The sequence below is a fragment of the Bombus fervidus genome, chromosome 1 (genome assembly GCF_041682495.2).
Source record: "Bombus fervidus isolate BK054 chromosome 1, iyBomFerv1, whole genome shotgun sequence".
In the NCBI taxonomy this organism is placed as follows: domain Eukaryota; kingdom Metazoa; phylum Arthropoda; class Insecta; order Hymenoptera; family Apidae; genus Bombus; species Bombus fervidus.
This window is the reverse complement of record NC_091517.1, coordinates 11,782,452-11,796,244: the sequence shown is the minus strand read 5'-3', so window position 1 is coordinate 11,796,244 and position 13,793 is coordinate 11,782,452. Positions and strand designations below refer to the sequence as shown.

The following is a 13,793-nucleotide window of genomic DNA, read 5'->3' as shown; positions in this document are numbered from 1 at the left end:
CGCGTCTTTTCGGTTGAGGAACGTGATACGTCGTGCGTGCTCGTGCGTATTCGTACTGCGACTCACCGGGTAGGGAGAGAACTCGTCGTGTAGGACCACCCAGCGACGAGCGTCGTGTCGGCCCCCAAAAGACAAGCACGTGGAGTACGGTATCATGGTGACGGCGGCGACAAGAAGGGGGCGTACGATCCGCTCGAACCTTGTCACCGAGGACGTTGCTACTAATTGTCGTCCGCGTCGTGACCGCCGTTGTCGACAAGTTGTATTTTTTTTTTTTTTTTATTACCACGTCTTTTCGGCCGAGCACGTTTGACGTTTAGCGGCGTTGGTAGAACGCGCCTCGCGCCGCACCACCGAACAACCGAACGGGTTAAAGAAGCCCACGATGGAAAACAAGAGGCGACCGGCTAGCCCGAAGGACCACGAGACTCGAGCGTAGCTAGGGAATCACGACAGCTGATTGGTCGACGGGAGTACCACCGCCGTCTGCCGACCATTGCGCGCAACCGCATCCGAGAGATCAATGAGACTAGAGCCGAAGAAGACACTCACCTAGAAGTACCCGAACACTCACGAGCGCGTGCGAGGTTCACCGAAGACAGGGCTACCTAAGAATCGGGTCGCGGTGCCGCATATAGTCGATACGGAGCGACGTTTTACGTTTGACAATTGACAATTTTCTTCCTCGATAGCTTCTATTCGAGAGATAAATCGTCTGACATTTTCTACTCTCTAACGCACACCGTATATATAATATAAACATATGGGCATATGTGCTCCACATATTTTTCAGTGTTCATTGCTACTAAGGGTGTTGAGATTGGTATGACTGTGATTATTCGTCGATTATGTCATTTTTTGTTTGACAATTGTAACATTTAATTCGGTGGTCGATAAACGTTCAACCCTGCTACGTTCATTCAGTTATTTTCAACCAAATTATATTTTTTTAATGTTAAAATATTTCTTCATAGTTTGGAAGGAATATGAAAGATTTTCCGTTTCAATTGTATGTTAAACATCTTCTTAAAACATTGTAAATTCTTTTTGTCTTCTAAAATGAGTGCTAGATTGAAATATAAAAATTCGAGGATTATGATAGGATTAATCGACCGATGTTTAGCGAGCAAAAATCCATTTTTATAGTTGCAAAAGTAGTCGCAATTCGATGGAAGGAATAATAATAGATATAGTCCTTATTCCGGGAAGTAAACAACAATAAAATACGTTTATGTTTGTGCCTATACACTTTAGGATACGTTATATATCGTTGCATCCTTCGTAGAACTGAATTGCGTTTTCCGTAATGATTGCATTTATGAAGTTGACTTTAGCGTACGTCACGCAGAAATGTATGTGCAGGTGGCAAGAAGCTGCCTGGTATAAATTTAGCAATATCGCGTGCAATTGATGCATTTTCGCAGGGTTAATTGATTTGACCTGAAGGAATCGTCAGTGTTGTCAGTAAAATATCAAACGCACGCGCGTTTATAAATATTACACATAATGTTCTATAGTATAAATATTATAATGCTTCCGCAAAAGTTAAATTCCACTTTTTAATCTATTTAGTAGATTAATTATATTTATTCTTATCTACTAAATGTAACTGATTTCTTTCATATATTTTCATTTTGTTTAAATACTCAAAAAAGTCAGTCACTACTAAGGATTTGTCATTTAATAGAATAGCTAGATGTTTGTTACGCGTTATTTTTAACTAAAATCTGTACGATAAAAGCTGATTATGTATGAACAAGCGAGGTTAGGGGATGCGTGCACCACTTGTAAACGTAATTCCCTGGCCGTTTGCATTACAGATCACCTCAAGGACGATGACGCACACTACTTCCTGAATAATACGGTCCGTGTTACGTCACTGATAAGACGTCACGCGTGCTTCGTGACACAGATGACGAAACACTGTAAAAGGGAGTAATTCAAATGATGGCGAAAAAGAAAGCTAGATGACGTAAAAATCAAAAAAGAAAGATGAAGAAAATGTCTTTCCGCTAAAAAAAAAAAGCAAAGAGGAAATAAATAAGATCTATATAATACATAAAATAAATAAAAATCTAATAAACAGAAAAATTTAGAAAAACAAAAAACAATGGAAAATAAAAGAACAGATGGGATAGCGGTGGAGGATATGACGAAAAAAATATGAAACGTTAAAAAAATGAATACGAAAGAGATCAACGAAGGTAGAAATTAAAATAAAAGAAGCATAAAAGCAATGACAAAATGGAAGATATGAAGATCAGTAAACAACAAGGATATGAAGTGAGACAATAGAGCGAAAAGAAGAAGAAAGAAACGTAGGGATGCTGAAAGACCAAAGTGAACGGAAATAAAGGAGATGGCAAAGCGAAAGAGAAACAAAGCCATAAATATAGTGTGTGAAAAGAGATGGTAAGTAAAAAGAATAGCAGACAGGAGTGAATGGGGGAAATAAATATAAAGAGAACAAGAGAGAAAAACAAGAAAAAAATGAGGGTTAATGAGACGAAAAATAAAATGAGTGAATAGGAAGGATCGGGGGGAAAAAAGGAGGAATGAATTTCATCATTTAATTTTAGCACGATCGCGTGCAGCCGATGGCTGCCGCAGGGGCATGTCATGGCCCAGGGAGTCGCTTGCAATATCGATCCTAACTTCACGCACCTGAAGCGCACCTCCTCTCCCATATGAAAGGAAGCTTGTTGCCGTTCCCGTTATTACAGCTTATCCCTTCGATCATTCTGATCATCACATTCTTTCTTTTATCCTTTAACACCTTTTATCCTAATAAATATCGTACGTTGTCTACATTGTGTGCAACAGACATTTGACAATAAATAGTAAACAAGCGATTATTGTATGAAATTATTCTCAGATTTGAACATCTGCTATTCCATATATTGGACTGCATCGTCACAAGTATCGTTGGTTTTAGTTTCTCCCATTTGCAAAGTACTCTTCCAATAAATTTAAGAGGCATCCTGAGTTTAAGTTCGCGGCATTCTTATTGAAAAATTTCGCACGCCAGAAATAATGTCCCAGAAGATTATATAGCGTTCTCGCAATAGTTCTCAGAATTCTTCGGAGTTTGGATTCGAAATATTTATCAAGCATAGAGAATTAATTTGAAAGAAAAAAGCACTTTTAATTTTATTGGATTTAATCAGTATTAAGTATATTTGTGTTGAACCGCGGTTGATTTTGATATTAGTAATAATATTATAATATATTATATAATATTAACATTATAATATATTATAAAATATAACATTAATAATATTAGATAATATTAGTAGTAATATTATTATTACTTAGGAATCGAAATAATCAGAATCTTACTATCTGCAAGAATATGGAGAATATTAATGACAGAATTACCGAGAATTTAATTTACAAAATTCAAAGGAAATAATATTTATTTAATGCCCGTTATATTATATATCACATCAAAATCTTTTTAACGATTATGATTCTAAGATCGCGTTTATAATATTGACCTAATATTCAGCGTAATATTTAAATAAATCTTTGTTTTGTAATGTTTAAACAAATTCTGTAGTTTTCTAATTACATGGTCATAAAGATATGAATTTCCATTAAATATCTGCGATCCAATTATTATAAGAGGAAAAAGGAAACTTGAAATTAGATTTAATTTCCGTCTTCATATTTAACGAAAGATATAACTTTTAACTCTTGAGATTGTTTTAAATTGTTGTTGCTATTCTAGTTATCCATCGACAAATGAGTCGAGTTAATTTTAACACGAGGATTACCTAATGTTTATGCACATGATAGATCGTATACGTTCAATAGAAACGTTCCTTTGGAGCCAGACGTATCGCGAACATTATTCAGTGTGCATAATACGAAGACTATGAAACGAGACTTCTTTTATCATAAATTATATTTGACGTTACATTCTACATAAATATTTAGTTACTTACGAACTTTATGAATCGATCACATAAGAAACGTTACGTGTTCTTGTCATGTATTTTGTCTTTTATAGTACCGACAATTTCATTCATTATCTTTACGTACTTTGATTTTTACTTCTCTTAATAAAGATATCATTTCAGTGGAATTTCGCTACGAAATCAAACAACGAGTTGAAATTAATTTTTGGGACGTGAATTTTATAATTAATAGTAGTATTTGTCATATTTCGTTTTCTATAATGAAGATTTATAATATAATATAATTTACATTTGCATCATAAAATGTAAATATAAACCTACTCATGATTTTATCTCAATAAATCACTGATTTGAAAGTAGATTTTTGTGCGTCTGGTGTATTAACAGTTATGTTATGAATGGCATGTTTATTCATTAATTAAAGATATAAAAACAGGATAAAATGTCGAAAAAAAAAAAAAAAGAAAAATTGACTTACATGAAATAACGTTACGATATCTTCTGAAATAGTAACTCCGCCACGACGTGCGAGAACTTTCGGAGGAACTGCAATATCCAAAGCAAGTTTCGATAATTCCACCATAATGATAGATGCTTCACTGATTCTCACCCGTTTTCTTTAAATTAAAAATATATGTATCACATGACTGAGTAAAACAAAAGACATATTACATATGTAATATCAATTCCACTAAATATTTAAATATTGTTTTAGACAAATTTATTCATTTAGTCAAACATGCAATTTACACGTCCTTCGAACTGTATGATGTTCTCGATCGTGGTAAATAAACACGTTCGATAAGATCATAACCTCACTTTCACTTTTAGTTTTAACCATAGAAATCCCATAATTATGAACCATAGATAGTTCAATATGTACATTGTATATAGCAATTATGATTGATATCCGATAATATGCTTTTTAAATAAAAATATATTGATTCGATTGTAACAACTTAGAAAGTGGTTAAAAACATATCTGTAATATACAAAACATTGGAGATTATCACTATGAATGATAATTAATATTCAAAATATTTCGTGATATATATTTTGAATATTTGTTATATGACAAACATACGAAAAATATAAAATCGAACAATTGTTTTGAATATTTAACGCGATACATACCAACGATTTTTTAAATTCAAATGTCGATTGTATTTGACGAAAGTGAGTTCCGTGTAACTACGATGAACATATTCGTCACCACACTTTTGCCGCCGAAATTTTTCAAATTAATTTGCTAATACCAATTTCAAACAAAAACTATGAAATAACGTCCAAATGAAGCATTCCAGCTTATTTTGATATTATCCTTTTCACACGTGGGCGTGTTATGCACTTACTGATCTTATGTCGATATTTTGTTTGTCAAGACTTGATCACCTTGGCCTCGATACATATTGTAAATTGTGCTTTACGACGATTAGATAAAAAACGAACTTGATTTATTGTTTTACTTTAACGAATACAAGTAGTAAATTATATATTAACTTGCACATTAAGTTTGATGTATTAGCAATAATTAGCATTGATAACGAATATACACATGGTGAAAAATACTAACTTAGTATAATCTGCCCTTGACCTAACAAATTTTCATACAAAAAGATACTATAACCACAGACGAAACATAGAATAGATCTGAGATGTGGTGCTTTTTCTTACCCGACTTAGTTTTTTTGTTCTAAATTTTTTAACATTTTCATACCACATGCGATATTACCGGCTGGGTATAAAGTAAGATTACTACATGATCTAACTTTGGTAATTAAATGGTTACCATTTGATTTAATACTTGGCGCATACATGCTTCTTATGCTAGAGTGGAACTGCAGATGAGGTATTTCGTCGATAGTGGAGCCAGAATAAATCCCTTTCTTTTACAGCATTTGGCCGCCTGGTGTAGCACTTGTAAAGCTCTGGGGGATAACTCTCGTTCCGGGCGTGAGCATGAGCGCCTTTAATTTCGTCTTTGCTACGTGAATAAAGTCAATTATCTTAATAATTATGCATCGTAATAGTTAAATTATTATTATATACTATGATTTCACAATAACAATTCTTTGACATGAATGTTTACAGAAAAAAACAGTTTTAAATAGCTACAATCTATACCTATGAGTTACTATTTCATTGTATTTCTTCTAGTATGATCTGGTATAATATTTACATTTTAAATCAATTTTGTTTCTTCTAATACGTCTAATAATAAAGAGTAGTATTGTTTGAAACTAGTGGTTTGGAGTTAACAACATAAATATTGTTTTTATACGATTAATGAAATTTGAATTCCATAAAAAGGGAAATTAGATATACTGATAAATATATCATATCCAAAATTGAAAAGTCAAATGTAATAAATGCACGTTGAATATTATCTTCGACTTTTTATATTGCGCATGTGCATTTTGAATTTCTGAATTCAATGCGGGTATACGTGCGTTAGAAATCTTTATGATTTTGTTTCAGTTGGCACCATTTGTTCTTAATACATACGTATCCAATAGTATCCACTTATTATTTAAATGCTTGTTAAATATAATATTTTCTATAACCTAAATCCACACATATATATATATATATATAAGATTTGAAAATAGATAAATATATATGAAAATGAACCCGTACTTTCTGTATTTTGTGTAGATTCAATTACCAATCCTGTGAAGTATAGTCAATGTTCGTCTCAGGCCAATATTAAATATTCCTTTCAACGAACCATCTTATTACAGAGTACTTCACGGATAAAATGTGCGTCCAAGGCTGTATCATTATATGTTAGTAGTGATGTGGAACTGCAGTAGTACAAATATGACGGAAAGGAATTTGTTTATTAATGTATTATTTCTAGTTATTGCAATAATATTTAGTGCAATACCACAGTGTTCCTCAGTTTTATCAGACAAACGACTATGTTATGATCCTGACTGTTCCGGTAATTGAAGCCATACTTTATCCTCAATACGTGTCTAATTTAAATTCTTTTTTTTATTTCGTGTAAATTATTTAATGATGTATTTTCTATAGAGCCTGTTTCACTAGCTAGAACGACTATCAGATATACCCCAAACGAGGCGGGATTATTGTCGTGTAACATTAATGAAAAAGTTACAGTTTATAGTAAAGAAGCAGGGAAGAGAAATGACTTGTGGGGTGTAGAGGTAAATTTTATCAATTTCTATTTTTCTATCTAATTTTAGGTATTCCGGTTTTTATTGTTCGTACTGGTATGTAAAATTATTTGGTATTAAAACAAATGTAGGAATTAAAAAAATTAAACTAGTATAATCTGAAACTGGCCAATTAAATACTAAGAACAATATAAAAATCTAAAGATTATATTATGCTTTTTCTGATTGTATAATCTTTTATTTTACTTTTCCTGTGGTAGTTATTATATTTATACAAATAATTCGAAAGATTTTATTAATTTTAGATAAATGGTAGACATGGATATATACCAAAAACATTTTTAAAGGAATATAAAATTCTACATAAAAATTTAAAACATGAAGTATCAATTGATCCACTATTTAGTAATGTTTCATCTAATGAGAAACTTCAATCAAAGAAAAATAAAAATAAATCAGTGTTTGACAAGGAGGATATTAAAGCTTCAAGTGAACAAATTGATAATTTGGATTTAAAGTCCTTGGAAGAACTGCCACAGAGTGCAAATGGTATAAATCCATCTTATGAGATTATAGATGGAACTACAGTCCACTTAGATATCAATAAGCCTTCTGAACCAACTTTTATAAAAGAAGTTATTCAAACAACAGTAGTGCCAAATGAACAAGATGCAGTCGATGAAATCTTAAATAATAATCTAGAGAGCAAGGAGAACACCATTTCTGCTGAAGTCGATTTTAAAGACTTTGTGGTAAGTTCAGAAAAAATATTAGATTTGCCAGAAATATCTGGTATACAGAGTTCACCATTGAATATAAGTATAACCTCTGATAAAGTAGAATATACAATAGAGAATGTAGAAAATAAGTCAATCACGAATGTGGAAGGCGATCAATTTTTAGATAAAGTTATTGATATCAATAGTCCACAAACATCTATATCTGATGGTCCTAAAGAGACATTGATAACTATTGAAGGAGAAAAAACACTTGAATTAAATAAAGAAGGTAATGTTAGTCCCAGTGAAGCAGATGTAAATAATAACACTACGCCAGATGTACAAAATGTAAGAACTATTGATCAAATTGAGAAAGTAGATATTCAACCTTTACAAAATGTTATGATAGATACAACCAATAAAACTCAATTAGATATACAAAATGCAGAAAGTTTTGATCAAATACAGACAAAAGATATCCAATCTTCACAGAATATTACAATAGTTACAACTAGTGACACTAGATCAGATGCACAAAATGCAGAAAATTCTGATAAAGTTGAAACAGAAAATATCCACACTTCAAGTGCTGAGATGATTGTGGTTAATGAGACTGAATCGGGTATACAAAATACAAAAAATTCTGGTAAAGTTGAAAAAGAAGATGTTAACTCCTCAGCAAACATTGAATTATTTTCACTTAGTAACATTAAATCAGATATACAAAATGCAGAAAATTCTGATCAAATTGAAGCTAAAGATATCCAGCCTTCACAAAATGTTACAATAGTTACAACTAGTGACACTAAGTCAGATGTACAAAATGCAGAGGATTCTGATCAAACTGGAGCTAAAGATATCCAGCCTTCACAAAATGTTACAATAGTTACAACTAGTGACACTAAATCAGATGTACAAAATGAAGAAAATTTTGATAAAGTTGATATAAAAAATATCCCATTATTAGAAAACATCATACCTCATATAAAAGATACCCGATATTTAGGAAGTGTTATGCAAATACAAACAGAGCCAGATGATTCAAAAAAAGAAGAAGAAAGCAAAAGTATTGAAGATTTAAATGAACATGATACTAGCGAATATAAACCATTTTCATTTATTGAATCAAATGTAAACGATGAAGTACTAGTAACGTTACCTACTCATAATATTGAAACTAAAGATATTCAGTTTGATTTAGATATTGAAACAGAGGAAGGAACTATATTAGATACTAAATCTAATTCAAATATTGAAGATACTGTTTCTGTAAAAGAAATAACAGATATCCAATATAATACAGATAATGAGGATGCTTTGCCTATAATAGAAGAAACATCTGAGAATATTTTCCATGAAGTACAAGGTACAATATAAAAATTATTTTATTCTTGTGTATATTATTATGTACTATTATTAGCATTCATATATAATTCTAATTAATGCGTTAATACTTTTTAGCTTCAGTTCCAGATGTTTGTACAGCCGATAATATTGGATGTCCTTTAACAGACAATCAAAATAATTTTCCACATCACGTAAGTCATAATTATCTTAGAAATATTACAATTATAAATTGTAAGTCTTTTGTGTGTTATTTATTATTTAGTTAATTGTTATAGGAACAACCTTCTCAGGACAGTGAAAATGCTCTAATGAGTGGGATACAAATCGAAAGCAATTATTGGTTGGCATTAATGTATCTAAGTGTCACTGCCGCTGCAACGCTTATATTTTCTTTAGGGTACTACTGCATTGAGGTATTAAGTAAATACTTTTGAAGTATATGCTATATGTAGAAATATTTCACTATTCTAGTATTAATATTAAAAAATTATTTAAAATTGTATGAGCAAAAATATATATGAACGAGGAAAACATGCATATATAATTTTAATAATTTTATGTTTATAGAATATGAGGAGTGATAGACAACTGATAGTTAGAATCAACAAACTTGAAAAAGATTTACTTATTTCAGAAGCAGAATGTACAATGGTAAACGAAAATTTAAAAGCAACGAAGGAAAAGGTACCAAAATTATATATTCATATTCTTTTTTAGTGAATTTATATTATCATAAAACATATTGTAGTTGAGTCGCATGGAAGATGAATCATTCGGTTCTGACGAAATGGTGCTTTCTTTAAGGGCTGATTTAGAAGCCTCACAGGTAATATTTTGTAATATTTGCATTTAAATACGATATATATATAATAAAAAATATATATAATAATAATAATAATAATAACAATGTAATATTTCTAATAGAATGCAAAAACAGAACTAGAAGATCAAGTAGCCATGTTGGAAAAAGACCTAGAAAGTGCTACTGAAGCAGGGTTAGAATTAGAAAAAATGTTACGAGAAGTTCTCTCGGCAAATAATGAAGTTAATCCATTAGCTCAGTCAGTAGAAGATCTACAAACTAGATTGAATGTTCAACAAGCTGCAAACGAATCTTTAACGAATGCTGTGAATCTTAAAACTCAAGAGGTGTGTATATTTAAATTAGGTGATAGATATTTTTATGAACAGAAGTATGTATTTAATTGCATGTTCTACATATTTATTACAGTTTGAATTTCATAAACTTGAGGTTCGTAATCATAGGTATTTCGTAACGTTCGTATATTATCAAGGATACCATTATAATTTATTGGAATATATACCTCGTATAATATATTTTATTCTATGCATATATATAATTTTCAATACTAAATATTTTACAGAACGAATCTATATCAGCAGAACTTGTATTTGTTAAGAAGAAATATGAAGAGCTTGAGGTTGAACTAGCCAGGCTTATGGAAAATTTAAAACAAGAAATAAACAGCAAGAATAATATCGAAAAAACATTAAGTGATAAGGTGCAACAATTAGAAATGGAAATCAAGGAAGTAAGTATTAAACAAATATGAGTATTAACAAAGGTACATGTGTTTTATGTATATTTATTTTTGTAGATTTCTACTGAAAAGACAACCTTACAGAAGGCGTTGAAAGCTAAAGAAGTAGAAGCAAACGACCTTGTAGATGTTGTTAATCGATTGAATTCTAACAATTTGGATTTGGACAAGTTGTATGATGTATCTCGTATTAAAGTTGAAGCAACAGCATTGCTTGAAGAAAGAAATGAATTAAAAATACGATTGGCTGAAATTGAAGGAGCTCACAATTTATTAGAAGGTATATCTTGAAATATTATTTAAGATCACATAGTTGGTGGAATATACTATATATAAATTTTTGAATTATAGAACATGTGAAGTTCGTTAAAGAGGAGGTAGCTACTTTAGGCGAACAATGCAAAGTAGCGGAAAAAGAAAAGAAAGATGCAGAAACACGACTTGAGGTGTTGACAAATTTTTTCGAGGAGAAAGAGGCACATCGCCAAAAGTATTACATGATTATCTAAATTAATATAAAATTATTTTTCTCTTTAATTAATATTTATATTAAAAATATCAATTATTCATATGCATTATCATTAGGGAAGAAGCTATTTGGTTACAACAGCAAGGTGAGGTTGTATCCACTGTAGAACGAATACAAACGATGCAAAATGAAATACAAAACTATAAGTGAGTGTTTATCGTTTAAACTAAGTCTGAAAACTCGTTCTATGGTTATTATAATATTGAATTTTTAAACTACATTTAGGCAACAAATAGAAGTGTTAAAACGTGAAATATTAGACCAAGAAAGAGAATACAAGAATCAAATTTCTGTTCTTGAAACAAAAGCACATGAGCAATGGGTATGAATGTTTTGATTATTTTGACTTGATTATCTTAACTTACTATGTTGTGAAATTCGTTGTAATATTTTGATTGAATTTTATATTAAGGTCATAGCTCGTCAAGTTGAACGTCGTTTAGAGGAATCCAAGGTTGAAGCAGGTCAATTGCGCAATCGCCTTACACTAATAGAAAAAAATATTAATGATGTAGATTCCGAAGCGAAATTACATCGTAAGTATAATGAAAAGAAGTTCCTTTTCTATTTTATGTTTACCAATTTCGTTTCAATGTTGTAATTGCTTTAGTAAATATTATTTTAATTTAGAGAGGCAATAGTATTTTAAAATGTATACTTGATAGATTATTGTTGCTAATCTAATGCGATAAATTGGTATAAATTTTCTATTTAGCATTAGTAGAAGTTATAGACATAGAGACATTTGTTGCCTTAATTATTGAATACATTTAATCATCGAAATATATGAAGTTATAATGAGACTTACCAAAAGTACTTTGGCACATTTACCATTGGTGATATGATACTACAGAGTGCCCTAATGTAGAAAATTGTATTTTTTTAACGTAATTTTCAAACAGGACTAGAAGCAAACGGCGAGACGACAACGTCGCCTCCATTATTCATAGGAGCAGAATCATCCAGCTCCCCCATAATGTTTTCTGGTTCTTCGAGTGTTCCACCGCCACCACCACCTTCCTATCTACATTCATTGTTTCCTCCGTACTTACCACCTCCGTTACCAAATACATCCGGAATACCACCATACGAAGTTAGTCAACGACCACCACCACTTGGTGGTCGATTATCTTCACCTCCGCCTATGCCTCTGCATCCACCTGCTCCTAATAGGTACGACAACGCAGGTTCCCCACCACCAATGTCTCCACACTTACTTCCACCTTTTAATCATAGATCACCCCCACCTCCTCCGTTTGCTAGTGACATTCATCCACCTCCTCCACCTCCTCCTGGTTCGATATTACCACCACCCCTTGGAACGCCGCATTCATGGGGGGAAGAACCACTGCCGCCTCCACGCAGTTCTGGTTTTCATCCAGCACAACGAGAACGAATTCGAAATCACAAAGGTTTGTGTATAAGATGACAAGCAACTGCAAGAACCCGGCACCCTCATTAATGGTCGATTTCACTTTCATTGAAATGAGTTTTTCCATTTTTTCTCATTATTATTTTTTTCTCTTCTTTTCTGTTGTGCATGCAAGGACGCAAGCGATTCTCTAAAGTGAGACAATTTTGGAGTACTATGGAGGGAAATAATTGCAAATAAATGCAGTATGTCAAGTTGAACGAGATTGATTTTGTTTTGCTCCGCCGATGCAAAATATGCGTCAAATATCGAAATAAGTGTAAAAATTAAATCACAAATTTCTTTCCTTTCGTTATTATATGTGTTAAATAGATTCTTTATATAGTAGTTTCATTATTTTCTTAATGACATTGTATTATGATATTATTGTTAAAATATAATTTACTTTGTTGGACATGGATTTGTGATATCTTAATAATTACACTTACTTTCAAGTAGCAATACCTTTTTCTTTCTATATTTTTATTCATGACTTGTACTTCTCATATTCTTCTTTCTATATCAACAATTAGAACGAATTAGTAGCAGATATAACATGTTATTTACAGTTTATTATTGTTTTCAGGTTCCTTACATTCTTCGGGAGAATCACTAGATAAATCACATCATAACAGCAAAGTTTGAGTCTTTTATTTTGTTATAAAATATCTTCGTATACGCGTTAAACTTGTCATTATATTGTGAGACATTTAAATATAAAAATATTTCAATAAACAAATAACAGTGATGCAGGATATATTAACGCTAATAGACCAACCAGCATTTACTACTTTGTGAAATAGTAAATCATGCATTTTGATATGATATTTGTCAAATGTAATAAACACATATTAGTTTGCTATGAGAAATACATCTATTAGCCATCACTGTTATGTCAAAAAGGGGAAAGAAACAAATTGTATATATATATTTAATTATTCTTTAGAGATGTATCGAAGTATAGAATGAATTGTAAAAATGTTTCTTTATATAGTTATATATAAATCTTTGTTCAAGTCTAAAAAATTTACTATCTTCATAAATCTCTCAACCAGGAAATAAATTGTAATATGAATTTAGATTAAATACAATTGTTATATAAGGTTTTAAAAAATTGAAATAAATTGTAATTTATTATTACGTTACATCTTATAATTTTTATGAT

The 13,793-nt window shown here is 31.2% G+C and overlaps 2 protein-coding genes and 1 long non-coding RNA gene across 11 annotated transcripts in view; 2 read left to right on the top strand and 1 right to left on the bottom strand.

The window, feature by feature from the left end:
- Nucleotides 1-5,673, bottom strand: part of LOC139985753 (uncharacterized) — a 138,437-nt gene extending 132,764 nt beyond the window's left edge. The window contains exons 1-2 of one of the 4 annotated variants that reach the window (XM_072000549.1): nucleotides 5,273-5,673; nucleotides 4,399-4,537 (exon numbers count right to left, since the gene is read on the bottom strand). In XM_072000549.1, coding sequence (XP_071856650.1) covers nucleotides 4,399-4,503 — 105 coding nt within the window. In that variant the 5' untranslated portion in view covers nucleotides 4,504-4,537; nucleotides 5,273-5,673. Of the gene's footprint in view, nucleotides 1-66; nucleotides 201-4,398; nucleotides 4,581-5,054; nucleotides 5,253-5,272 lie in introns of those variants that run through there. The other 3 variants (XM_072000556.1, XM_072000566.1, XM_072000577.1) reach the window with 3 other exon arrangements.
- LOC139985883 (uncharacterized) lies at nucleotides 677-2,644 on the top strand. The gene is made up of 2 exons (XR_011799517.1): nucleotides 677-823; nucleotides 1,821-2,644. It is a non-coding gene; the product is annotated as an uncharacterized lncRNA (long non-coding RNA).
- Nucleotides 5,674-6,645: 972 nt separating the features above from the next.
- Nucleotides 6,646-13,768, top strand: Tango1 (transport and golgi organization 1). 6 transcript variants are annotated; one of them, XM_072000359.1, is made up of 17 exons: nucleotides 6,646-6,864; nucleotides 6,957-7,090; nucleotides 7,366-9,145; nucleotides 9,241-9,317; nucleotides 9,402-9,539; nucleotides 9,694-9,810; nucleotides 9,875-9,952; nucleotides 10,051-10,275; nucleotides 10,358-10,378; nucleotides 10,512-10,679; nucleotides 10,746-10,968; nucleotides 11,040-11,178; nucleotides 11,274-11,363; nucleotides 11,443-11,539; nucleotides 11,630-11,753; nucleotides 12,765-12,834; nucleotides 13,215-13,768. In XM_072000359.1, the coding sequence occupies exons 1-16, from the start codon at nucleotides 6,705-6,707 to the stop codon at nucleotides 12,827-12,829; spliced, it is 3,636 nt and encodes a 1,211-aa protein (XP_071856460.1). In that variant the 5' UTR covers nucleotides 6,646-6,704; the 3' UTR covers nucleotides 12,830-12,834; nucleotides 13,215-13,768. The 6 variants fall into 6 exon arrangements, with proteins under 6 accessions (XP_071856460.1, XP_071856452.1, XP_071856425.1 ...); XM_072000351.1 differs by lacking the exon at nucleotides 12,765-12,834 and adding an exon at nucleotides 12,120-12,629 and having other exon boundaries at nucleotides 6,649-6,864; nucleotides 9,247-9,317; nucleotides 9,417-9,539; XM_072000324.1 differs by lacking the exon at nucleotides 12,765-12,834 and adding an exon at nucleotides 12,120-12,629 and having other exon boundaries at nucleotides 6,649-6,864; nucleotides 9,247-9,317.
- The last annotated feature ends 25 nt before the right edge of the window (nucleotides 13,769-13,793 follow it).